The following is a 24,416-nucleotide window of genomic DNA, read 5'->3' as shown; positions in this document are numbered from 1 at the left end:
CTCAAAACCTCCCCTTCCTTCCCCTGCTTTTTCCACTTGTACAGATGGCTTCCCATAGGAGGAAGAGTCCCCCTCCTTCCCCAGGACTCCTCTTACTATGAAGAGCAGTAGGGCAGAGGGCGCTGGCTGTTTATCCCCAAGACCTGGACAAGAGACCGGAGGTGACTTCTGTACCCAACACTGTTCCTGTGGAACATGGCTGAGCTCATCAGAGGACACAGTTCATCTATTAGAGGAACCGCTCAATGTCACCCTCTGATGGAGAGACTGCTTTACTACACTCTGAATCATTTCAGTTTACAGTAACTTTACAGTAACTTTACATGCAACAAGAGCTGCGTAAATTCAAACTTAAATGTTATTATTTTCATCCGTCATTTTCATTATTTCTGAAACGATGGCGGCAAGCTTGTGAATCCTGCAAGCTTTGAAGGATTCTGCTGCATCAGCTATTTAAAATTAGAGGGTTAAACAGACCATGTACAAAATGTTCTGTTTACACAGCAGAGGAAATAGTTAGGAAATCATTAGCTCTCTGCCGAGTCAAAGGCAGGTCATGTTCTGAGGGGATTGATCGTGACCTCCCGTCAATGTTTATTTACTGACCTGTAACTTTCTGTAAGTAACTTTTCTGTACAACTTTAAACTTTTATTTTGTTTAAAGACCCTTGCGACATTATCACAAGCTCAGCTTAACTGGATAACAAAAAACAAAGTATCTGCAGTATTTAACATATGAGTTTTACCTGTGCTGCTTTTCAGCTTGGACTGAGGTGTCCCTACAGCTTTGGAGGTCCTGTATTCATCCCTCCCCCAGGATGCCTGCCTCTGCCTGGTCGACAGCGTGGCTGGTCTGGGACTGGCAGCAGGAGGTTGTGAAAGTTGGGCTACTCTTGTTTGTCTAGGAGATGGCAGTCCTTGAAATCTGCTCTTACTCTCATCCCATGAGGCTCCTGTTGTTGTCGATTTGCTGGACTTTGCCTGCAAAGAGTGCAATCTCTCAGTCAGTTCTTTAGCTCAATGCAACTGGCCTCGATGGTTCACAAACATTTTCGTAGAGATCCCTGCCAGCTACAACCAAATCTCTGAATCCAAAATATTTGGACTCAATGTGGCTAACAGTCAAAGCTGCAAGAACACAAAAATGAACACAAATGTAACATAAGTCCATACTCACCACCAGGCTGATCCTCTTAACCTCTCTTGTTGAGTTTTTAGCAGGTCCTTTTGTGCTAGTAGAAAACCTTGGAATCGTTCTCTTCTCCCTGGGTGTCCTAGATGACAATGATGAACCCTCCGATGAGCAGCGAGGCTGCGTCTTGAGCACGGCAGGCTTGTTCTGGCCTAAAGCTGAGCCTGTTGTGACCTCAATTTTGTTTAACACGCCCTTTTTTGGAATTGTTTCCGGATCTGTTTGGCCACTTCTATCAGGGGATTTTTCTATGGATGAGAAGCAAAAGGTCTGGTTGCCAGAATGCTGTGCGGTGTCTGCTTCTTGGCTTGAGGCTGCCTGTTCTGTTGCAGAGCTGGCATTAATGCATTGGACTGCAGATAACTGTGTCACACCCAAATTAGCCGCCCCTGTATTAACTCGTCTCTGAGCAGCATTGACAATTTTAGTGGTAGTAGAGACAACTGCAGTTCGACTCCTTAACTTTGTAGGACTAATCCTGTTAGTTGCTCCTCTTTGTGCTTCAGTGTGGTTATTGTTCATGTTAACTTGTGATGGTTTGTGCTGTGAAGCGGAACCCGACACTGACATTTGATGCAAATTTCCTGTCACAACTTTTGATTTTACGCTGCTGAAGTCTGACTTGGGAAACTTCTTAATTTCTATTTTCTTGACCTTGCTGGCTGCAACCAAACTGTTAGGAGTTAAAGAGATTTGCTGCCATTTAACAGGGTGGAGTCCTGGGTTACCTGCATTTCTAGTACAGGGAGACACTGAAAAGGAGGGGAGGCTGGCTATTGTGTTCCCAATGTTTTGTACGGGAGTGGAAGTATGAATACCCTCATCAGTGTCTTGCATAGCTGACAGAGAGGGCACAAACTTATCACCTTGTTCTGGTGTAAATGCTGCAGGGAACCGGATCAGTGGCTCTGCTTCAGCACTAGCTAACTGAACCCCTTTTCCACAATTTGCAGATGTTTCACAGACAAAGGTCATCAAAAGACTTCCCTTGTTCTCACTTGGCAGAGCTACAAGAGAGTTAGATGTTTCCATATTATTTTCCTCAGTGGAGAGCTGTGCCTCAGTGAAAGTCATGCCAAGAGTCCAATGGCCCATGTTTTCCTCGATGACTCCTTCTGTGGATTTTTCAAGGACATTTGGCAGAGTGGTTGACAACAGGTTAGATTCAGCAGGCAATGCTGGATGGCTCGCTGTCAGAGACATAGATGACTCTTCCAGGGAAGAGACCAACAGTGACTGATCTGCCAGACAAAAACTGTTGCTTCTTAATACCATTTCCCCAGAGCTCAGGGAGCAGAAGTCATTCTCAGTGGATCCTCTACGGGACGTCTCACCTGAACTCTGTCGGCTTTCCCTCCCAGCAGAGTCTAGAGACATCACTGCACTGTTACTTCTGTCTTCTGTGTTCTCACTGAACTTTGATTTTGATCCCGTCTCATGGTCGCTCATCAGACTCAAGTTTTCATTCCAGAAATTCACACTGCCATTAACAGGTGTGGCAATAAAATTTTCGTTCAGGTTCTTGCTTACACCAGAGAGTATATCACCTTTCAGTAAGGCGGTGTTGTAGGGGTCATCCAAAGAGGAGGTGTCGCTGAAGCAGATCTCCAGCACGTTGTTGTCAGGGGAGCTGTTGGCTTCTCTGTCGCTCAGGTTTGAAATACTGTTGGAGTCAGGTGAAGGCGACAGTGACGAGCTGTAATGACTCTCAGAGCAGAGGGCCTCTCTGTGGGCCAGAGGAACTGTGCTCGCAATTTGGTCAGTGGATATCCTGAATGTCGAATTAGACATTTTGAAATTCAGACAAGATTTCACCTACTTCTGTAGATAACCTCACATTCTGTTAGCAGCACAGTAATCCATCAATGTTGTTCAGGCAAGAATATCTGTAAAGAGGAGAAAAAGGGTAAACTCTTTATAACCATGTTATTACACAATCTATGCCAATACAGCTTTGTAATTTCACCAAATGTTATCACAAGTACTCCAAACTGATCTTGTGCCCAAATATTCCCATGTAACATTAGCTCAGGGCTGCAATTTGGCTTTGCCTGGTAAACCTTTGTAGAAATTGACCATTGTAACAGTAGCTGGATACTCAAATTATTTATGACTTAGCTCAATGAAAAATGCAAGTCATCAGGATCATGCTTAGGGAATACTGTTGTGCAAGTCTGTGTAAATGATATACTTATGCTATGTGATACAACATGTGATTTCATTAAGATTGTTGAATATCAGATTACATGAGTAACTGTACCCTTTCTAAAGATATGTTTTACAAGACACTCTGCTGTCTCTCCTGAATCATGGTTTCATAAAAGCTTAAATGTGAGCAGGCCAAGCAGTTACAAGCCATGTTTCTACTCTAAAATGAGTTGTTTGGCATGCGAAGCAAACGGCAGTCTTAACGGCTTTGTTGTGTACCGTTGTGTTTATTTAAGCTGGACTGGACTGCTAAGCTTGCCAGCCACTACTACAACAAAAGCACCATTGTGGTATGTACCACCGGAGAGTAAGATATCAAGTCACCAAGAGCCCGAAAGTGTTCCAGTATGCAGACATCCTGGTGCATACAAGAACATTTAGCACTTGAGATAAGATTATTTAATATTCTGTATGAAGTTTAACATGTTTCTAAAGCAAACAGTTGACCTAGTCCATCTTTCCCGGTTATCATCACCCCAAACTTGTGAATGAAACAACAAATATCTTGATTGTTGGGAGAAAAAGTGTGCAATCTGCTGTCAAGTTTATAGGGACAGGATCAGTGAGTGAGTAACCTTCCCAGGAAATGCACAACAAAAAGCACAAAACATAAATATAAAGAAAGAGTTCAGTTCATAATATGCAGCATGCTTAGCTTGTCTGTGTGTAATACTGCTAAAATAGAAGTTTCTTTTGTAGCAATAGCAAAACATCGAGCAGTTGAAATAAATCAAAATAAGCAATTTCTCTCCCTATGTATAGAGGGGCAGACGAGGCTCTAATTTCAGTGAGTGATGTAACTTAAGAGTCATGGACACATGTAGACGTCTGACATAACAATACAAGCTGAATGCAGGCCTGAAGTGCACAAAACTATAAATTGCACTGACAGTCTTTTCTCATGGCCAAAATATCAGCCACCGTCACAAACCAAGTTTTACTCGCACATTGACACAATCAGAAATGTCAACAGAACAGACAATTGACAAATTCAGCAAGTGTCAACGCAAATGTACGGATGTTTCTTTATACGAGGCACTGTAATAGAGAAATCAAAAACACACTGTCGACGATAATTCTGGACCCCTACCTCCAAACATACACTCTTCAAAATGTTATTTCGAAAAATGTTAGACCCTAGAACAATTTTCAGTATGTAAAGACAACAAACTACACCATAAATTAAGTCCACAGCTCAAAAGTCTGAGTGCTACTATATTCTTTAACCTAATCTTAAAAGATTTGGGAGGACTTTCTAAATATGCCACAATAACAAGGTGGTAATAATCAAATCTGCCTTACCGTATCGACACTACAGCTGATAAGATATACCAAAGCAGCTCTGCTTTTATCAACATGACCACAAGTCCAAATCTGGATGAATCATGTTTAATAGGCAGAGAAAAACACACCTTCCACTACATTACAATCTGTACAGTCAAATAAAATATACTGTTGTGCACATTGAACCTTGGCAAGCGCTCCACCACCACTGCAGTATCTTCCCACACAATATAATAATTCAGAACAGGGATGTTGCTGGTTAAAATCGTGACTAGGCATTATATAAAGTACAACTGCACCTGAGACAAACCATAACCTGACAATGTTTAAGGACAAATGAAAACCACGAAAATAAGCTACAAGACACACAGCAGGAAAAACTATATTTTTTCAAAAACAGGTTTGCAACACTTACCTTTGACAAAAGACTGATCAACAATACTAGGAACTATATAACGCAATACTGCCACTCTTGTCCTCTTCATTTTGTGATAACAGTGGCAAAGAAAATGCCTCCAGTCAGCTGTGTTGCCTGCTGTATCACATCAAATCACATTCTGCAGGTTCACCCAGCTCATTTTACCCTCTTAGAGACAATCCCATTACTGCTGTCCATCCAAAGCGCTAAATCCAGCCAACTGGGCAGGCAGTGTGCGAGTGAGTGTGCTTCAGCCAACAGCCCCTGTCCCACTACTCCTCCCTCCTCGTGTTCAGAATCAGCCGTGCATCAGTAACATCACAGCCTGAATGAGAGTGCCTCCTGTCCAGGCATTAGATTTGTTTTTTTCTCTCCCTCCACGAGGTAATGCGACTTTAGTCCAGCAGGCCTACTGCAGCAACCCTCCAACCAGCCACTGTGTCAGACACCATCAGTGACTTGGCTGCACACCGCTCCCCAGTGCAGGAATGTCAAGGTCCAGCTAAAGACTGTGCTCAGTGTAGAGCTCCACTCCCAAGTTCACAGAGTGAGTGAGCAAGGAAGAAAGTAATATGTTACCTTATCCATGCCGAGCCCAGTGCCGGGGGAGTGGCCATGGCCTGCCAGGCGGAGTTGGCATTCACTGTTGCTAAGCAGCCAGAGTCCCTCTTTTATGAGGGAACGCATCAGGCTGCTTTTTAGGAAGGGATAAGTTAAAAGGGGAGCAGAATGACACGGGGCCTGGTTTCCTGGGGGAATGTTGCCCTATGACAGTTCCCAACCAGAATTTGCATAGAAACTCACTTACTCCAAAACACATTACAATGTTGGTGATAAGTTCTTCACAGTCCTCCACTGATAATGTCACTGCCTCATGTTGCACACAAAGAGCTCGACACTTGATCCCAGCACTACAGCAGTGGTGCGACACCAGAGTCTAAGACCCCCTAAACCCTATGCTATTTATGCCTAATCTATACAAGGCCCCTGACCCTAGAAACTACAGTCTAATCTTAACTAGAGACAAGATGTAAATCATGGTACAGAGTAGGCTCATCATCTCCTCAGATTTGAGAATTAGTCCTGTGAAATCTGTGAAGTCTAGTTATGTAATCTAAGGATTTTGACATTGGTCTTCATGCATCTATTGTTAACACAAATGCAGATGTGTTGGCCTTTTTCTTAAGAATTTCTAATGCAGGACGAGAATGTTTAGCAAAGAGGCATGGCTCTGAATATAACTTCTGTTCAGCTCTTCACCGTGCCCTTATCCTGTGAGCTTTTTTATTTTTCTTCTTATAAAAAAAAAAAAAAAAAAAGGTTTACATCTTACATAATAATCCAAATAACAATAACAATTTTCATTTAGTTTTCGTGACAGAAATGAATGAAATCCTGAGATAAAAGGCGAATTGTATAGTTCTTAAAAGAAAAGTTGTTTTACAAGTTGGTTAGTTACAATTTGGTTATTTTGTAATAGTTATCATATAAGAGAAATCATATGCAAGTTCCTGCCTTCAAATTGCATTATACTGTACATTTAAAACCCGAGTGAGAACAGAACAATGCTTCTCTATTTCTGAAGCCCCTCAGGCACTGTGCAGAAAGGCTCAAATGGCCTTTCGTTGCCTTTGCATGGGTGCCTGGACATATCAGTATCATACAGTGAGCAGTTATGAGTAGCAGGGAGAGCAATCAAAAGCCCAGGCACAGAGCTGCACGACACTACAGCAGGGCAGCAGGTCAAGCTGGGGGATTCCAGCCAGCATACCACAGGGACAACGCTGTCCTCTGTAAGAACCAGGAGAACAAAACCCCACCAATGAGCGTGGTTAGAAGAATAGTATGTCACTGTCTTTCAACAGTCAGCATTGGTCAGTCTGTTCAAGCAAGAAGAAATAGAAGAGGCTTTTAAGACAAAGCTGGGGGCCTATGACATCTAGTGAGTATGTCAGATGTCTCAGCAGCTGTGCAAATGTGTCTTGGTTAACTTTTCATTCAGTTCTCTCAACTGTGATGCTTACACTGAATACACGTGGAATGTCCAGGGGGTGGAAAACAATAAGTAGCAATGTTTGTCCCCACGGTCTTAAAAAATGTTTAAACATAGGACATTATATACAATATAGGACATTTCAGGGGCACTCTAAAAAGGAAATGAATTACTTAAATAGTGAAAATGAATTGAATAAGGCCTAAAGCTAGGGTGGGTAATACATTTTAGAAACATGTGTTATTTGTTGAAATACCTTACATCCAAATTGCATCTACAAATAGCAAGGAAAATACTTTTTAAACGTCCTTCAAACGCAAAACGTCTGCGAGCCTTTAAAAGATTAGGGAACATGCTGGTATTATGTTAAAATGCCCCGGTATTAGTGTTAGTCGTGCCGAATAAAGTTACAAACATAGCGGACATTAGGTTTCATGAATTTCAACGGTCGAAAAACCAATGGGAGAATAGAAAACAGCGTTTAGCAAAAAAATTAATCAAGCCTGATGTTAGATAAGCTAGTTATCAAGCAAACAACAAGCTAGACTTAATTTCTGTTGACAGGAGGTTGAACCTTTTGGTATCTCAAATAGTTTACCTAAAGTTGGATAATAATGTGCGAGAAAACATATAAACGACCTCTCCACATGCCCAACAAATGAAACATACAGTAGTAAATGAAGTTGATAAAAACATAATTAAACATTGTTACAAAGCTTGTAACGTTACCTGTCACGAGCGCGGGCAGGTGCGCCGCGGTCCTAATGAACGTTCTTCTTCTTCGGTTTTACGGCAGGTGTCAACCAGCGTTAAGTGCATTACCGCCAGCTACTATGTTGGAGTGTGGACCGGAATTATTTATTCTTTAAAAATAAATTATTATAATAATAATAATAATAATAATAATAATAATAATAATAATAATAATAATAATAATAATAATAATAATAATAATAATAACAACAATACAAATGTAAAACAAGAAGAATACACTTCACTGAACTTAAATTCTATTGATCAGCTCTGTTTCTTTCACATGTTGGACTAGTCTCTCTAACTATGTCCAATACAGTCCTTCCACTCCAAGCTTCCTGATTTCTCTTTTTTGTGTTTCTCGTTCTCAACAGTACTTTTGGCAGTGAAAAATGACATGCTCCACTGATTCCTCTACTTGACAGTGCTCACATAATGTCTTATTAAGTCTGGTATGTCCTACTCTCAGCCTTGTTAAGATGTTCTCCTCTTTAGTGCTCCTTTCAGCGGTCCTCACTGTGACCACTTCTCACTGGAGTGACTAAAGTTCATCTTCAACACTGGATAGGATACTGCCGTTCCCGTCTCATGCCTCTCATGCTCCTAATCATGTTTCAAACATCTCCCACAGGAGTTGATATCACAATTTTATTACAATAAATCTGCCAGCTTTGCCTTTTTGCTTTACATATTAATTGTCCTAACCTTCGCTTGTGCTGGCTTATGTTTAATAAATTATGAAAGTGATGAGTTCTTCTTCCTGACAGCTTTATTCCTTTCTTTCACTGCTGTGCCACACTCCTCTGTCCCCCAGGGAACAGCCTTTCAATTCATTCTTCCCTTACTTCTAGAAATTGATTTATTAGCAATTTCTAGTAATGTTGTTTTAAACTTTTTATCAATCTCTTCAATATCTTTATTTAAGTTTGATTGATCCATTCTTATTTCACATATATATTTAAACATTTCCCATGTTTCACTGCTAAATACCCATTTCCCCGATATTTTTCTCTGTAGTAATAGTCTACATAACACTGGAAAAATGATCACTACCTACTGATGTTTCTTCGGACACATCCCAATCACATATCCCCACTAAATTCCTAAAAACTAGCGTTGAATCTAGCACTGAAGAGTTCCCTGAGTGTACATCTAATCCAGTCGTTCTTCCATCATTTAAACAATCCATGCCCTTTTCTTCTAGCAGTTCTTCAATTACATCACCATTTGCATCTGTTCTTCCTCCTCCCCATAACGTGCTATGTGCATTAAAGTCTCTACATACCAACATCCATCTAACCCTTCAATTTGTGTTAAGCTAATCAAATCTAGTTTCCTGCAGTGATTGCAGTAGTTAATAATAACACATTCCCTCACTTGTCCATATCTCTGTTACATATTCTTGTTCATTTCCTATACTCTAAATCTCCCTATCACACCTAAGAGAAGCATATCCAAATCTTTTAAAATCCACATCTGGTTTACAGGATAAATCGTCTACATATTTTTTAAATTCCTGTCCATTGGCCAACAAACTTCTCGCAGTAGTAGAAGGAGCCTATCCAGCCCCTGGTTATATACTGGTATCATTCCTCACCTCCCCCCATGTCAGTCCACTGATGTCTAGATGAGGAGCTGCTGTCTTAACAATTATTTGTATTCTCTCTGTTTTGGATTGTAGCATTTACTACCTCTGCTATGAAAGTGACTAGCTTCTTTAAATCGATCACTATTTCCCCTTCATTTGCCTCGTCTGATTCTTGCCCACCACCTTGGCAGCCAGTGCATATGGGATCTTACTGAGCTCTGACTTGCTGCATTTCCATTTCCCTTTCCATCACTTCACATCCCCCATAGACCAGACCCCCATGTGACTGCCACCAGTTACAACATTTTGGTGGACCCTGATTACATTGCCTGTACTCACATCTGGCACATCTTCTTCTGTCTTTACAAGTCTTATCTCAGCAACACGACCTTCTCTTTTCTCCCTTCTTCTGTCTTTATCTTGGCTTATCTTTATACTTCCATCACTATCAACAATATGAGAATCTCCTCACTCACAACACAGTTACCTGCTGTCATAACTTTCTTCAACTCATTGGGTTTCCCCATTTGTGTCAGTTTTCCTCGTATCCAACTTCCAACTTCCAAACATGTCTTCCTCCCAGGTCAGATTTCTCAGATATTTTCACCTGGTCCTTTTTTAACTTTTTCCAAGCATCCGGAAAAAACAAATGTCACACTGTCACCGATCATTCAAAGCTCATATTGTCCCGCAGAAGTGAAGAAAAATGTTGTTTGCTTGAACTTTGATACAATGTGATGAGTTGACGACCCCCTCACAACTAACAGGTAGTTGCTAACAGTTGTAATTAATTAATTAAATAATAGTTGCCTTTATCCGTTCAGCTCTTATCAATGCTGTTCGGTAAGATGTCCAAAATAAAAGCCACAAATATCAAAATATTATGAAGTTTTCCATCTCAAGAGATCAACCACTTGATACCATCAGATTTTATTATTTCAAAACTGGAGTTACAATAATTAAATAATTACATGATTATAAACCATTGTTATGCCAGGAAGCAAATCTATGTACAATATAGAAAGTGCATCGTGTTAACAGAAAGAACATATGGGCACACTGAACACATCCTAGCAGAGGTAACGGATGAAAGGGTGAGATAAACATTTAAGATAAATTAGATAAACTAAGGCTTGATTTAAAAGAACCATTACATCTTCTGAGTCAGTGATATCAATCAAATTTACAATATTTATTTGATCATATTTGGTATTTTACAACAGCCATTTTTAGAATATACTACTGTGCTTGGCGATTAAACTAAAATAAATCATAAAATTCTATGTTTTTGAGCAAAAAGTGGCATTCATGAGACACTACCACCATGGTACATTAGACATTTGCCACTTGACACATACTGTATACTGCATTGGTTTTGTCAAAAATTAGTTTTCAGTTATATAACAGAGGACCAGACACTTTATTGTGGGATTCCTTCTCGATGGATTTGTAACATGCTACCTATAGTTGCATATGTCTCTGTTGACATCAATGGAAAAGCAGGACAATAACAAAGCAATCTGTCATCTTTGTGGCTCATTACGGTATCAGTCTGAATGGATTAAATACAGAGATAGATGCAGGACAGTATCACAAACTGATACATCAGGCCACTAAGTGCATGAGACAGGATGAATGTACAAAGACAAAATGATTGTTCCACATCAGTTTTAGGCCACATGGCTGCTGTCATTAGAGTGGGTCAGAGGTGGGACTCCTTGTCCAGAAGGCAAGTCAATGTGCACGCTATCAAAGAGGGGGACGAGGAAGGAGGCAGGAGGAGGAGCAGCATGTGTCTTCCAGGGATGTTGAAGCTAAAGGAGTAGAGGAAGGAAAGTCGTGTTTTCTTTTGTGTCCGCTAGCAGGCAGAGGTGAACAGGCGCTTCTCCCCCTCTTACTTTTTTCCCCTTTCTCTCATTTGACACAAGTGGGCCAGCTGAGGCCTCCACAGGCAGCAGAAACGATGATGTAAAGGACCACCTGAAAAGAGCACAGAAACAAAGTTCACTTCCTGCACCACTGTTTTCTGTCTGTCTGTCTTCATCATACAAATGAGAATCAAAGCTGGAGTAACAAAGTAATCTGGGTTTTTCATGGTAAAGAAAAGAAAGAAACAATTTAACCTTTGTGCCTCACTCGGGACATTTGTGGCTTTTTAATTTCACAATCATTTTATTTTGAAAGTTCAACCTCAGCTCCTATAATAAGTCAATAATAAAGTGTATAACCAAAATACAGACACTTAAGGACACAAATGTCCCCATTAAAACCAAATGTTTTGATTCCACGGCCATAAAAGCACAACATCATGCATCAGGCTTTCAATCCGGAGACCTGGCTTCAAAACTGTAATTTTTACCATTTTCCACCAAATGTAGTTATTTTCTCATGTTTGCCCTACGGTGCAAATACATGCAATTTTACTGGTTTCCTGCGCAACAAATAAAATGCATCAAATGTTTTATTAATCTTTAACATATCCCAGAAAAACTAAATATTAACAACAGAGGCAGTTTTTAAACAAACTTGCATTTAAAGGGTTACAATTCTAAACTATGAATATGAATGCATATTTGGTCGTAAAGATCAGGACTGACGTTAGTTAAAAGATTGAATGATTTAGTGAAAGTGGAAAATAATAATACTATATCATTTCATGGCAGCTTTTCGACAGACATTTTTGTCAGAGCAACAGGGGGCACTATTCTAAGTAATAATCCACCAAAATGGCTAAAGACCCATCACACTGCTGCCTCCCAACAATAACCAACATCTCACCAAATACTATTTCTGTCCATACTCACCAGGCACACAAGCACAATGACAACAGTCAGCTTGAGGTTCTTCATACACATGGCTCGTGCCAGGTTACGACTTGTGGTCTTAAATGTGACCGACTAGATGAAGAGTAAAGAAACATCAGTGACTTCATTTGTGGACAAATAGCTTGCATGAATACCATGACATAATAGATTTGTATACTGACAAATGTGCACCAGAAAACAAGAAGGATAAGCAGGGAATCACCACTGCACTTTAAACTCACTGAGTCAACCAGATTTTCTGTCTTGTCGATCAGCAACTCCAGCTTCTCTCCTCTCTGAGCGACCAAGTCTGTAAAAAGAGAGCCGAAGTTAAGTTGGGAGACACAAAAGAACCAGAGCAAAGACATTTGAGACTGTAATCCCCCAGTTTTCATCAAGATGTTACTTATTGAAATATTGCGTAATTATTTAGCCAGAACATTTGCTTTAGGCATGAAGGCCAACAAATAGCAACGCTTCATTGGCACTTCACAATGAGGAGGTCACTGATGCAACGCACTGCATTCATTTAAAAGTGAAGAACTGAGAATGCTCTGTATTAAGGACTTAAAACCAAAAACCTACAGTGCACCATATTTGCGGGACGGGGATATGATTATGGGAAGGGAGAAAATAGTTTATTTTCAGATCAAGTATTTACTTAGATATTTTAAAATGTCTCCATGTGCGTATAGATGCAAGTATGTTTACAGGGTATGTGTATATACCGTATGTATCTATCAATATTATTATTATTGCTTCTTTTGGTGTATTTACATTGTTTTACTTTAATGTAAATACATTTTTATATCATTTATACCTCCTGACTTAGTCTTTTTAGTCTTAATTTATTTGCTTTGTGAGAGAATATGCATCTATCAACGCATTAGACTGCCTTCTTAGATGTCTGTGAAGTAAACCATCAAAATAATTGAAATAATTTAAAGAAGAAATGCCACTCACAAATAGTAAGCTTTGTCTGATTCATTTAAATGGACATGCACTTTAATTATTATGTCATAGCCCCATATTAAAAGAGGTCCTCTCAGTATCACAGTGCCATGGAGAAACTCATGAGGAGCTCACCTATGTTGCGGACCATAATGCCCTTCAGGTCATCCACTTGCATCTGAGTCTCAGTGACACGATCTGTCCCTCGTGGGTCGGAGTGGTGTTTCTACAAACAGAAAGGTGGGGGACAAGAAGGAAATGGAAAGGGGATCGCAGTGTAAATAGTTGTTACTAAATCTGTATGCGTGTTTAAAATAAAAATAGACTACAGAAGTAAAAAGCAGCTTCAGCGCCCTCACATAGAGTATGTAGCTCAATATGTTCTTTTCATACTCACCATCTGAGCTGCCAGTGTTGAGGAGAACTCGCTGTTCATGGCGTAAGGCAGGGCCGTTTGAGCTCGCGACCCGTACGTAGTCTGGAAGCGCTTCTTGACTTCACCGAGGAAGCTGAATGCACGCGACCTCTCAAAGTCCTTTAGTACAAAATAATTTTAACATAAGAGTTATAATTTGAAGTAAATTCCCATTGAAAGGTCGAGTAACATGAAACATGTCTTTCTAAATGGTTACTGTGTGTCTCGGAGTGTATTGTCCTGCTTGTTGTTGTAATAGGCTCAATATATTACCGTACTTCACAAATACAATACAGTGCAATACCTTTATTTCTGTTTCTCAAAGTGACTGGGTTATTCCACTGGTCTTTATATTCAACTATTCACATGAAGGGACCTTAAATATCTATCACCCAACTTACTCACCCCTAAACAAATAAATGCACAGATATCAGGGTCCATTATATACTTACGTCATCAGTGATACACAGGTATATGATTCTGTCATGGCAGATGTAATGAAAGAGATAGCTATAAAAGAAAAAAAGTCAAAATGTGTCAACATTACAGATATATTGCTAAAAAGAACACAGTTTAATTCAGTAAACTGCATGCACTGTAAAATGTCTAAGGAAACATTAACCACAGATAAACTGTAGTAAATGAGCTGTAACTCTATATGATACAGATAGATACACATATCAATATATAGCTATCTTGTTTTTTATTTTTGTCTTTTGCCTTTTTTGACTGTTGAGCTGCTTTAATAAGTACATTTGGGGGATTTGTGGGATCAATACGTTTTTATTAATGTTAACTTATATTAACATTAACTTATATCATTCTCCATTTCTTTCCTGTTGTCTGGTTTCAGAATTGTCCATGTAAATGTAAATACTGTCACTGTTTTTTAGGTTTTAAGAAAAAGAGTCAGTGAACACAGCTGTAAAAGGTTCCAGGTTTCACAAGTGTGTGAATACGCATGAAACAGACCCTGAGTGATGAAAGTAACATCATGCTGGAGAATAGTTATGTCGGAGGAGTTCTTCATATCAACTCCTATCGAACTAAATTAAATTGCAATACCCAAGTGGCTGTTAAAGTTGTGACTTGGAAGTAATTTTGTTTGTCATTTAAATTAGTGTATGGCTGAAATTAATGTGACATAATTTTGTAGAGGACTGTGGGAAAGTCTGACCAAACTGCATGTGAGCTTGTATTTTAGAAGAATCACTCTAACACTACACGCATGTCTAATTTCTTTCTTTAACCTGCTGACAACAAGTATAGCCTGTTTCTGTGTGCGTAGCCATAGTTGACAACCAAACTTTACACATGCCTGAGGAAACCCATGGGAACTAATGAGGGTAGGTCTGTCTTCATAACGTGTCCATCAGATGAGAGGTATTTCATACAGCACTGTGGATAAGTTTGCAACTTTTTTTTAAATCCATGGTGCACTTTCTATTACGCTATATACTTATCACATCACCACTTGCACATATTACAAGGATATGCACTTTCCTGAACTGGGAAAGACCTGCAGACACATGTAGCCACAGCAGGAGTAAAGTGTAACTGAAGGCGTGCATGTGTGTGAGTGTGTAGGTCCTACCTGCCATGGCTGTAGGTCAATTTGTTATTCTCTGATGGGATTTTGGCTAAAATCTGTTCAGTCACTTCCAGGAAGTTGCCGCCACACCATGCATGCTTTGCCAGGATGGTGGTTCCACGAGCCACCACAGCAAATAGGATTGCCATGGCAACAGCTGGGGTTTCAGCTCTATTACTCGCTGACAACAACAAGAACAGTGAGATGTTACTTGCAGGATGGGCTGGGGAAAGAGGAGATTGCTTAACAGAAGATGGTTCTGGTGAAACGTTTCAGGGTAAAGTTAACGTTACAGATAATACATACACAATGTGTGTGAATATTTGTAACCACTAAACTAACTAGCTTTACCAGCTACATGATCCAGTTGTCACGAGAAAAGAAAACGAAAGACAGATTAAGGGTCTCGAAAACAACAGGCTAGCTAGCTAATACTGATTTGACCAATGTACATGACGGCGTTTGGTAGCTGTTACCTGTTTGTCGCAATACCAATTATCGTTTTGAGTAACGCAATTAACAGTGATATATAACAATGAATCCAATACCTCGATGTGTCAGCACTGTTCAAGGTAGCTAATGTAGCACAGATCCCAACATCTAAAGAGATTTCACCTGCTAGCAAGCTAGCTAATCCCTTTCGAGTGACTTCTGTTTTGCAATTGGCACAGACCTCCAGACCGGAAAAAGAATTCCCTCCTATGTTAGGAAATGTAGTTCTTACCACATTCCTTAGGCCACGTACTCAATTATATTGTTTTGTATTAAGAACTACATACGTTTACTTCCTGTTATGCCGTGTTATCGTCACATGTTTTCAGACCTACGTCTCACTATGGCGACAGTTTGGTGATAAAGTAATGAAAACCCTCATGATAGTCTTGCAGGCAATTTAACCGCTGCTGCAATGGATAACCCACTCTATTGTAACTGTCTTGATTTGTATATATATATATCTTTTGTGTTATTTCAATATTTTAAGCATGTTCTTTTTTTCTATGTTCAACAATAACTAGATTGTTACTATTTCTTAAGTAATTGATGTTCTTAGGAGGTTTGATTCTGTCAAGTCTATTTGTAACATAACGGGGCAGGGACAGGTTCTTAATAACAAATAAATCAATACATTACAGCACTGCCTCACACAGCAAAGCCAGCTGAAGAGAATGAAAGCACAGATTACAAAACTGTGCACGAGTATATGTTCAGTTAAGTGAGGTTCTTTTGTCTCTTTATTATTATTATTATTATTATTATTATTATTATTATTATTATTATTATTATCAAAATATGGAAAATTGAAAGATGTTATGTATTTGAATCTGCATCATAGAAATACTTACTTTGTTTTTCCGTTTCAATGGCAGCTTTCTGAGACTAGGCTAGTTATTTTTGTTTAACTTTAGCCAAACAAATCTTCAACTTGTGTGGACTACCAAACAGACTTTATTTCAGACACTTTTCTATTATTTTACCATTATATTTCTGAATATGTCTCTTGAAAGATGTAGCTATTATCAAACACACACACGTTTTGTGGGACAAAGCCCCAGTGCTACCTCTTGCCTGTCAGACAGTGGTGAGGGCTGGAAGTCAAAGCAATTTGTATTGACGTTCAGAGTCGGAATATGAAGCATGGCTGTTGAAGGGGAAAAGAAACCTGTGCTGGAGATGGTAATACGGTCAACTGCCTTATGATTTTTGACATTTCATATAGCTACATTTATTAGCCATTATTGAACTCTGTTTGTAAGAAAATATTCAACTAAAGAAGCTAACTATAGCATTTCGACCGACCGTAAACGCCTCACGTGGGTAGCTACAGAAGCTAGCAGTGAGAAAACAGATATTCCACCTTAAAATCCAAACTACATTAAATGCTGCTCTCTTTAATGCAACTTTGGTTGTGGACTGATATCACGAGTGGCATTATGTAGAGCTAAGCTAAGGTTACCTGAAACGTAAATCACATTACCTACTTTTCATTTCCTTTACAGTCCACAGCTGACTCCGAGTTTCTCCACTGGGGGGCAGTATTGAAACAGTGGAGAGTGTTCCCTCAGTTTCTCAGTATGCTGTTGAACATGTTCAACTATTGCTTATCAATGGGCATCTGTGAGATAATAAGTATTGGATGTAGAGGCAATGCATACAAGTTCCCTCTCAACGTGATTTGTGACTCCAACTCTCTAATGTCTAAGTATTCTGGCTCTGTTTGGAGTTGGATGTATGATGCGATAATATGTTTTATTTTAGGTCCAGGCTGATGGGGCTGATGAGGGATGTGTGACATTTGTTTTCCATGATGAAGATCATACACTGGGCAACTCCCTCAGATATATGATCATGAAGACGTAAGTGTTTTCTTTTGTGTTATTTTAAACAAACAAACTGCTACTTTAAACTCAGCATGTTGTGTTCACTGGTTTGACCTTTCTGTATTTAATGACATGCAAGGCCTCTACTCCCATTGGGCACATTTGAAGAACAAAAAGTATGACTGATGGTTAACTTGTGTACTTTGCGATTAGATAATTTATCATTATGATATCTCAAAGGGAACAGACATTAGTAGCAGCACAGAAGAATATGTTCACCACTTTACCTCCTGTCAGCCCTTTCTGATGGGAAACTGAAGCCGCTATCTCTGCTCTCTTCAAAGCCACCAGACTCCATCTGTCATTTTTCCTGGCAGAACACAGGAGTTGCTGGTCTACCGCTGCCGTGGTCGGTTAGTTTCTTTGCGTTATTGTGTGACTTTGGTTAGGTTGCAATCAACACTAACAAACTAACCGATCACGGCAGCAGCTGTGGCTCAGGAGGTAGAGCGGGTCGTCGACTAATCGTAAGATCGACGATTCGACTCCTCCATTGGAACATTGGGCAAGAAAATGAATCCCAAATTGCTCCTGAAGGCTGTGACATTGGTATATGAATGTGTGTGTGAATGGATGAAAGTTGATATGTAATGTAAAAGTGCTTTGAGTGGTCGGGAGACGAGGAAGGCCCTATACAAATATATAAGTCCATTTACCATCCATCCGTTTACGATTTAGACCAGCAAACTCCCGTGTTGTACAAGGTAAAGTGACTGTTTTTGTTATTGGAGTCTGGTGACTTTGAAGAGAGCAAACATGATGGCTTTAGTTCCCCCTCAGAAAGGGCTGTCTGACAGAAACTAAACTAAGTGATATTGATTGAAAAATATATGTGTTGCTGCTGTTGTTCACTGCAGTGTATTGGTGAGCTTTCTGCTGGTACTGTGTCTGTTTCTCCAAACGTACCGCTGACAGTCATCTACTGTCTGTTATACACTGACTATGGATAAGTACCTCATACAACCCTACTTCAAAAAATCTGCACTATCCCTTTAAGTTGTATGTGGTTCCACTTTGTTCCCAGTGTTTTTATTCTCAGTTAGTCAAGGTCAGCTAGGATGAGTTGATAGTGGAAAATGTGTAATGTTAATAACATACCTCCACCCATTTTGAGGCAAAGATTGCTAATAAGCATAAATCCTGTTTTCACTTTCCTGTTTTCCATCAGTGTGGATGTGGATTTTTGTGGTTACACCATCACCCATCCGTCTGAGAGCAAGATCAACTTTCGCATTCAGACACGAGGTGAGAGATGCCGCCTCACTTGGCACTTCTTCTTTTTCTTCTTCTTACAATCTATGTTAGTTCGTGTGTGCATACATGCGCAGGAGAGTTTTCGGGCTGTGTTGCAGAGTAAACATGTTGATTGGAGTCTGGTGCATTCACTTTGTCCAGTCAGCCAAATGAGAAAGGTCAGTGGCTGACTTTAAGTATCACAAATGCACATACACACACAACCACTTGCCTTGTTCCATTAAAAGCTATAATGCACTCTGTAATGCACAACGTGGCTACAGATTCAATCACACGAAAGGACTCTTACAAATAAACTTGTTTTTGTTGAACTGAGTTTCATGATGCCGGGAGGCTTCATTACAGCAACACACAATTACCTTTCAGGCAGCAGGAAAAAACCCCTAGTGTCCAATGTGTCTTCTATATTTATTTCTGTCTTTATCATGACCACAATGAAAATGGGTGGGTGGACTCCATGTCATTTAGGAGAACAGGGTCAGGATTGAAAATAGCCGTTCTTTTCATACATTTGTTTTAAGTGTTATATTTTTAAAGTTCAAATAGATGCCCATGGCAAGATACTCAAGCGTAGAGTGATGTCTGAAGATCTCGTGCTAAGCTTAAACAGCATCAAAGCAAAAGTGGTCTTTTTATAAAGATGAGAACCTGAATAAACAAGTAACTCTTTGCACTTGTGTGCAGTTGTAATCAATTTTGGTTGATTCACATTGGTTTTTAATTTTCTGTTGACTTGCTGTGACATTAGCTGCGGTATTATTTATTTATTTGAATGTCAAATCTTTCCAAGGGAGAGGACAAATGTGTCTATTCAACGCTTCGATTAAAGAAATATGCTGCCGTTTGGGGAGCAGGATGAAAACTATCCAGCTTTTGTTGAATCCTGGAGCGATGATTGACACGTGAAGTCTGGCATCAGTCCTGGTTGATTTTGTTATTACAATTAGAGGAATCTTCTGTCTGTTTCAGGGGGGATTCCAGCCACAGAGCCGCTGCGGAGGGGCCTGAATGAGCTCAGTAGTGTTTCTCAACATGTTCTCAACACCTTTCAGGTAAGCCTGTGCGTCCATCACCAAGTGAGAGGAACTGACTATATTCTTGGCTATGACAAAATACTACAATTACAACGAACACAAGTGGTATAGTTGTATATGTTAGTAAATACATCAATATTAAATATTTAAATAGTCAGTAAAAACTAAACAAAAATGATCTCTCAGTTCCTTTGTTTGTAAACAACAACACTAACTTTCACTTCTGTATAAAATATAAATAGAACAACAACAACAACAACAACAACAACAACATATAATCAATCACAAACCTAAATGGATTAGACTATAACTGCATTGTGTTGTGCAACCTGTGTTGCAGAATGACAATAAATGATCCTTGAATCCTCACACACACACACACACACACACACACACACACACATTCCTGCACTTATTTTGACAGGCTGGTATGTTACAAAGTCCTTCGCACATTCACAAATATCTAAAGCTGCCAGAGGAGCCGCTAACTGAGTTTACTCTGAGCAGCAAGTCGCCAAAAGGGTCTGAAAAGTCGGGGGAACATTCTGGTCCGCAGCCTCGGACGCCCAGGCATAACAGCGCTTCTGTTGTAACGACTGAAGTGTGTCGCTCCCCTTTTTGGAACCAACTCTTCCACCGTGGAGCCGGTAGCGATTTCACTTTCAGTCATTCTTGTTGTTGCTGTGCTAACGGTATGACGTCAACAAGTTGAGATATTGCAGTTTCCACAATATCTTTCACAATAATATTTTTTTTTTATATCGAATTAAAAATGATATCAGTATAATTGTGAGGGATATGATATGGCAGTGGCACATCCCTGTCTAGCGTACATCCTGATTCAATTGGATGGCCGCTGATCCTCAGTGGTATGACAGGCTTGTGTACTGAGCAGGGAGCCAGTGACCCGGTGCTCTGACCTCTACAGAGGAGGGCAAGCAAGATACAAACCTTAATTTTCCACACGTGGTGTAATTATATTTCCATGTGGGATACAGGTTCTGGATATTAGTTCCATAGTGAAATGAAAGTTGCTCCCCACGCTGTGTTAACTCCAATTCTAACTACATCTTCTTTTATTTTGTTCCAGGCGAGAGTTAATGAGTTCAAAGAGCGGCAGGAGCAGCCCATGGAATGAAGAGCGTCACATATGTGTGACTGTGAAGCTGTCAGACACAGTTTTCTACAAACAAACTGTAACATGATTTGTTTATATATCTATAAGGTATTATAAACCGTTTCCCTGAAGATGGGTTGATCATGTCACCTTCAAACAGATGTACAGTTTTCTTTTTTGTGTTATGTTGGGATTGATTTATGATGTATTATACATTTGTATCACTCCTGTGTTCATGAATCCTTGGAATGATTAGTGGAATAAAAAGACATGTAACTTAGTCATTTTCTTTCTTTTCAAAAAATAAATAGAATATAAAGGAATAATGAGCTTCATAACCACTTGTGTAACCGTCTTTGAAAGATGTCCAAACCTAAAGTGTCTGAAAACTCCAAATTGCTCTCATCTGTCCTCTTGACCCCAGGGTCTGTCGAGTGAAGGAAGAAGTGGAAGCTAGAATGTCCTTATTAGCAGAGGAATGTGGTGCGAGGGACTTCATACGGTGCAAACAGAGGGGAGAAATGAGAGGAGACATGTGTCAATAAAGAGTTATTCATTGAGGTTAATCATATTCAGTCAGTCTCATGTTCATGCACCTTTGTCTCCAGAAACATCATTTGAGGAAAACAGCAACTAACAATGAATCCATTTGATTAAATATACAAGCAGTATGGCAGTAATAAGATTTGATGTACAGTAGATAGTTCAACATTTTGGGAAAATAAGCATGTTTGCATTCTTGCTAACGGATGAGAAGCTTTCTTTTTGAAGAGTGTATCAATCTTCTCATCTAACACTCAGCAAGAAAGCAAATAAAGACGAGTGAAGAAGTGTTATTTCCCAAAATGTCAAACTATTACTATAGTGTTGAAAAAATGAATTCAACTTTTAAAAATAAATTACATTTTTAAGAGAACATGTGTTATTTTGTACTGTGATACTGTAGTGATGAGGACAGGACTCAAACTGCCAATGCTGGTTTTCAAAATGATTTAATATCAGCTTTTGTAATGACGCAGCACAATTTAAAGTGCAGACTGAGAAGGGAAATTCCCAAAACTCGTCACATGTCCAAAACCACATCAATACTTTAAATATTGTTTGTGCAGAAAGTAATTTACCCAGCGCCACACAGTAAGGCTGCTTTCAATAAATGTTTATAAGAGTGTTTAAATGTTTAATGTGCTTTTTTCTCAAAATGTTCCATTTAAATAAAGCTCAGGACTTAGGACATTTTATTCTTAGATAATTATTATGGTCGCAATCAAACAATACGTTTTTCTTTGTTTTTTTTCTCTTTATTTTTCAAATATCTATATTGCAGTACTATGTTACAACTACAAATGATCAGTTATAAAATAGTTGCTTTAATGATTTAATTTCATGCATTTATTTTAGATTTGTGTTCATCCTACATTGAGGTTCATCAGTGCAGCAGTGTATGTGTGTGACCTCAGGGTTCATTGACTACAGCCAGGCCTGTGTTTTTTTGAGATGCCAAGAAAAAACCTTGACAAAAGGATTTTCTTCAGTATTCCTGTAACATAGACATTGAATCTCAGAAGCAAACCCTTGAGTCAAAATAAGAAAATTTAATTACCACTAATAACATAAGGAACCCTGTCTTGTGGGATTGGCTGTTTCCAAGAAACTACTTTACAAAATATAAACAAATAGTGAAAGATCCTTCCTGAGATTCAGATGCTATCTCTGCAAACCTGCTTATTGGGTCTAATGTTTATTTATCACAGCAATCATTTCAAACCAGGAAACGCCTTGTAAAAGGTAATTTGTAACACGTTTGACATGGTGCCTTTGCATGATCTTTCCTTGGAATCAGATGTAAACCAAATGTAACGTCTCCTCAAAAAAAACATGAAAGACACGAAGCCCGTAACATAATATTTAACCTCATGACGGGCTCACAATAACAGAGACGATTGTTTATATTCACTCCTGTCAAAAGTGAACCGCTCTCTCATACCACAGCTGTATTGTGATTTCAAAAGGAGAAGTTGAGGAATTTTCAAGCATTTGAAAAAGCAGTGTCATACTCTGATCTAACAAAAGATAAGTAGAGCACATACGTACGTTTACAAGAAAAGTCTCAGAGTATTCTTTCCAAACACTCAACTTAAAGGTGCCCTGTGGAGTATTGTAAACAAAAGTTATGTTAACATCTAGTGTTACTCACCAAAACACATTGAGTGGTGCAATGACATTTGTGTCATTGTTCCACTATATGTCATTTTTTTAAATACATGAGAAACAAATTAAAATATGGTTATGAACCAATAAACATATTGCTTCTTTCCTCTCCCTTTGCAAAACATGGGGGCAAATTGCACTCAGCTGCAAAACTTTATGGGCGAGTTTGCGCTTTATTATTATTAGCGCAATATCTTTTGTAAATCTGACCTTGAGACGTGGAAGATAGCGTTTGCAAGTGATTCGCAATTCATGGGGCAATCAGCGGCTGCAATCCATTCTTTGTAAATTTGCCCATTAGTATATCCTTGAGTTTCAACAAATGTATTGAATGCAATTCCTTCCTCAAAACATTCGCTAAAACCAAGCTTTTAAGTATTTTAAATCCAGCATTTCTCATGTTTACTTGCTAACAGTCTTCTTCCTGTCGGACTTTGCTAGTGTATTGCAGCAAATCCTGGCACATTACAGCCATGGATGAGTGTCAAGTGTCAAGAGTTAAAAAAAAGTGTGTCAACTTCTCCTTATATGTCTGCATACTGCATACTTCCACACAATCAATTTATTAATTTCCTGCATTTCCCTAGAATTAGTTTTTACAAAAAGCAGAATCACAATGTCACTCAAAGAGACACGTACCGACCAAGAAGAGACTCAAAATGACCACAAAAAAACATGACTAAATGACTAAATGACTAAATGACTAAAGTGAGACACACAGAAACATAAAACAAGTACCAAGAGACCCAAAGGTCCTGTCACACAGTTCCGTATGGCAGAAACGTATGCTGGTACATATGAAAATTAGCATATACAATGTATATGAACGTATACAGAGCCTATTGATAACGTATCACGTACTTATATAAAACGTATCAGAGCGTGACGAATGCCCAACAGATGCATAACGCATTCCTACTGTATTCCTTCGTCGTATGGAGGAAACATATGCCAGCATATACGGAATATCGGCAATACGCTGGTGTACGTTTTTGAACATGCTAAAAAAAGAAAAACAACAAAGACGCACAAAACAACTACAAAGAAATGCAATACAACTACAAAGAGACACAAAACAACCACAAAGAGACACAAAACAACCACAAAGAGACACAAAACAATCACAAAGAGACACAAAACAACCACAAAGAGACACAAAACAACCACAAAGGGACACAAACAACCACAAAGACACAAAACAACCACAAAGAGACACAACACAGCTGCA

General features: G+C 39.2%; 3 protein-coding genes across 7 annotated transcripts in view; 1 reads left to right on the top strand and 2 right to left on the bottom strand.

The window, feature by feature from the left end:
* The window catches only part of mtus1a (microtubule associated tumor suppressor 1a), a 29,869-nt gene extending 21,955 nt beyond the window's left edge, over positions 1 to 7,914 (bottom strand). Inside the window, exons 1-3 of the mRNA XM_029441254.1 lie at positions 7,825 to 7,914; positions 1,178 to 3,078; positions 747 to 981 (exon numbers count right to left, since the gene is read on the bottom strand). Of these exons, the coding sequence (XP_029297114.1) occupies positions 747 to 981; positions 1,178 to 2,983 (2,041 nt within the window). The 5' untranslated portion in view covers positions 2,984 to 3,078; positions 7,825 to 7,914. The remainder of the gene's footprint in view (positions 1 to 746; positions 982 to 1,177; positions 3,079 to 7,824) is intronic.
* A 2,435-nt stretch (positions 7,915 to 10,349) lies between these two features.
* On the bottom strand, positions 10,350 to 17,253 carry sybl1 (synaptobrevin-like 1). Of its 4 annotated transcripts, none has more exons than XM_029441660.1 (8): positions 17,177 to 17,253; positions 15,201 to 15,378; positions 14,059 to 14,116; positions 13,589 to 13,726; positions 13,327 to 13,417; positions 12,483 to 12,550; positions 12,241 to 12,333; positions 10,350 to 11,416 (listed from the first exon to the last, which is right to left on the bottom strand). In XM_029441660.1, the coding sequence occupies exons 1-8, from the start codon at positions 17,181 to 17,183 to the stop codon at positions 11,351 to 11,353; spliced, it is 699 nt and encodes a 232-aa protein (XP_029297520.1). In that variant the 5' UTR covers positions 17,184 to 17,253; the 3' UTR covers positions 10,350 to 11,350. The 4 variants fall into 4 exon arrangements, with proteins under 4 accessions (XP_029297520.1, XP_029297523.1, XP_029297522.1 ...); XM_029441663.1 differs by lacking the exon at positions 17,177 to 17,253 and adding an exon at positions 15,674 to 15,913; XM_029441662.1 differs by lacking the exon at positions 17,177 to 17,253 and adding an exon at positions 15,746 to 15,913 and having other exon boundaries at positions 15,201 to 15,420.
* Positions 15,411 to 21,260, top strand: polr1d (RNA polymerase I and III subunit D). 2 transcript variants are annotated; one of them, XM_029441665.1, is made up of 5 exons: positions 15,411 to 15,474; positions 17,454 to 17,551; positions 18,744 to 18,820; positions 19,799 to 19,881; positions 20,954 to 21,260. In XM_029441665.1, the coding sequence occupies exons 1-5, from the start codon at positions 15,451 to 15,453 to the stop codon at positions 20,999 to 21,001; spliced, it is 330 nt and encodes a 109-aa protein (XP_029297525.1). In that variant the 5' UTR covers positions 15,411 to 15,450; the 3' UTR covers positions 21,002 to 21,260. The 2 variants fall into 2 exon arrangements, with proteins under 2 accessions (XP_029297525.1, XP_029297524.1); XM_029441664.1 differs by lacking the exon at positions 15,411 to 15,474 and adding an exon at positions 16,717 to 16,871.
* The last annotated feature ends 3,156 nt before the right edge of the window (positions 21,261 to 24,416 follow it).

Source organism: Cottoperca gobio, chromosome 10 (assembly GCF_900634415.1).
Source record: "Cottoperca gobio chromosome 10, fCotGob3.1, whole genome shotgun sequence".
In the NCBI taxonomy this organism is placed as follows: Eukaryota; Metazoa; Chordata; class Actinopteri; order Perciformes; family Bovichtidae; genus Cottoperca; species Cottoperca gobio.
The sequence above is the reverse complement of the archived record's forward strand: the minus strand, read 5'-3'. Positions and strand labels throughout refer to the sequence as shown.

What these genes read in the sequence shown, in the direction of transcription:
- polr1d (XM_029441664.1), top strand. Translation starts at nt 16,833, where the DNA reads ATGGCTGTTGAAGGGGAAAAGAAACCTGTGCTGGAGATG. An exon ending in AGAAACCTGTGCTGGAGATG is followed by an intron (nt 16,872 to 17,453) that starts GTAATACGGTCA and finishes GTTTTATTTTAG; the next exon opens with GTCCAGGCTGATGGGGCTGA. An exon ending in CTTTCGCATTCAGACACGAG is followed by an intron (nt 18,821 to 19,798) that starts GTGAGAGATGCC and finishes TGTCTGTTTCAG; the next exon opens with GGGGGATTCCAGCCACAGAG.
- sybl1 (XM_029441660.1), bottom strand. An exon ending in CATTATGGTCCGCAACATAG is followed by an intron (nt 12,551 to 13,326) that starts GTGAGCTCCTCA and finishes CTCTTTTTACAG; the next exon opens with ACTTGGTCGCTCAGAGAGGA. An exon ending in CAGAAAATCTGGTTGACTCA is followed by an intron (nt 12,334 to 12,482) that starts GTGAGTTTAAAG and finishes CTCTTCATCTAG; the next exon opens with TCGGTCACATTTAAGACCAC.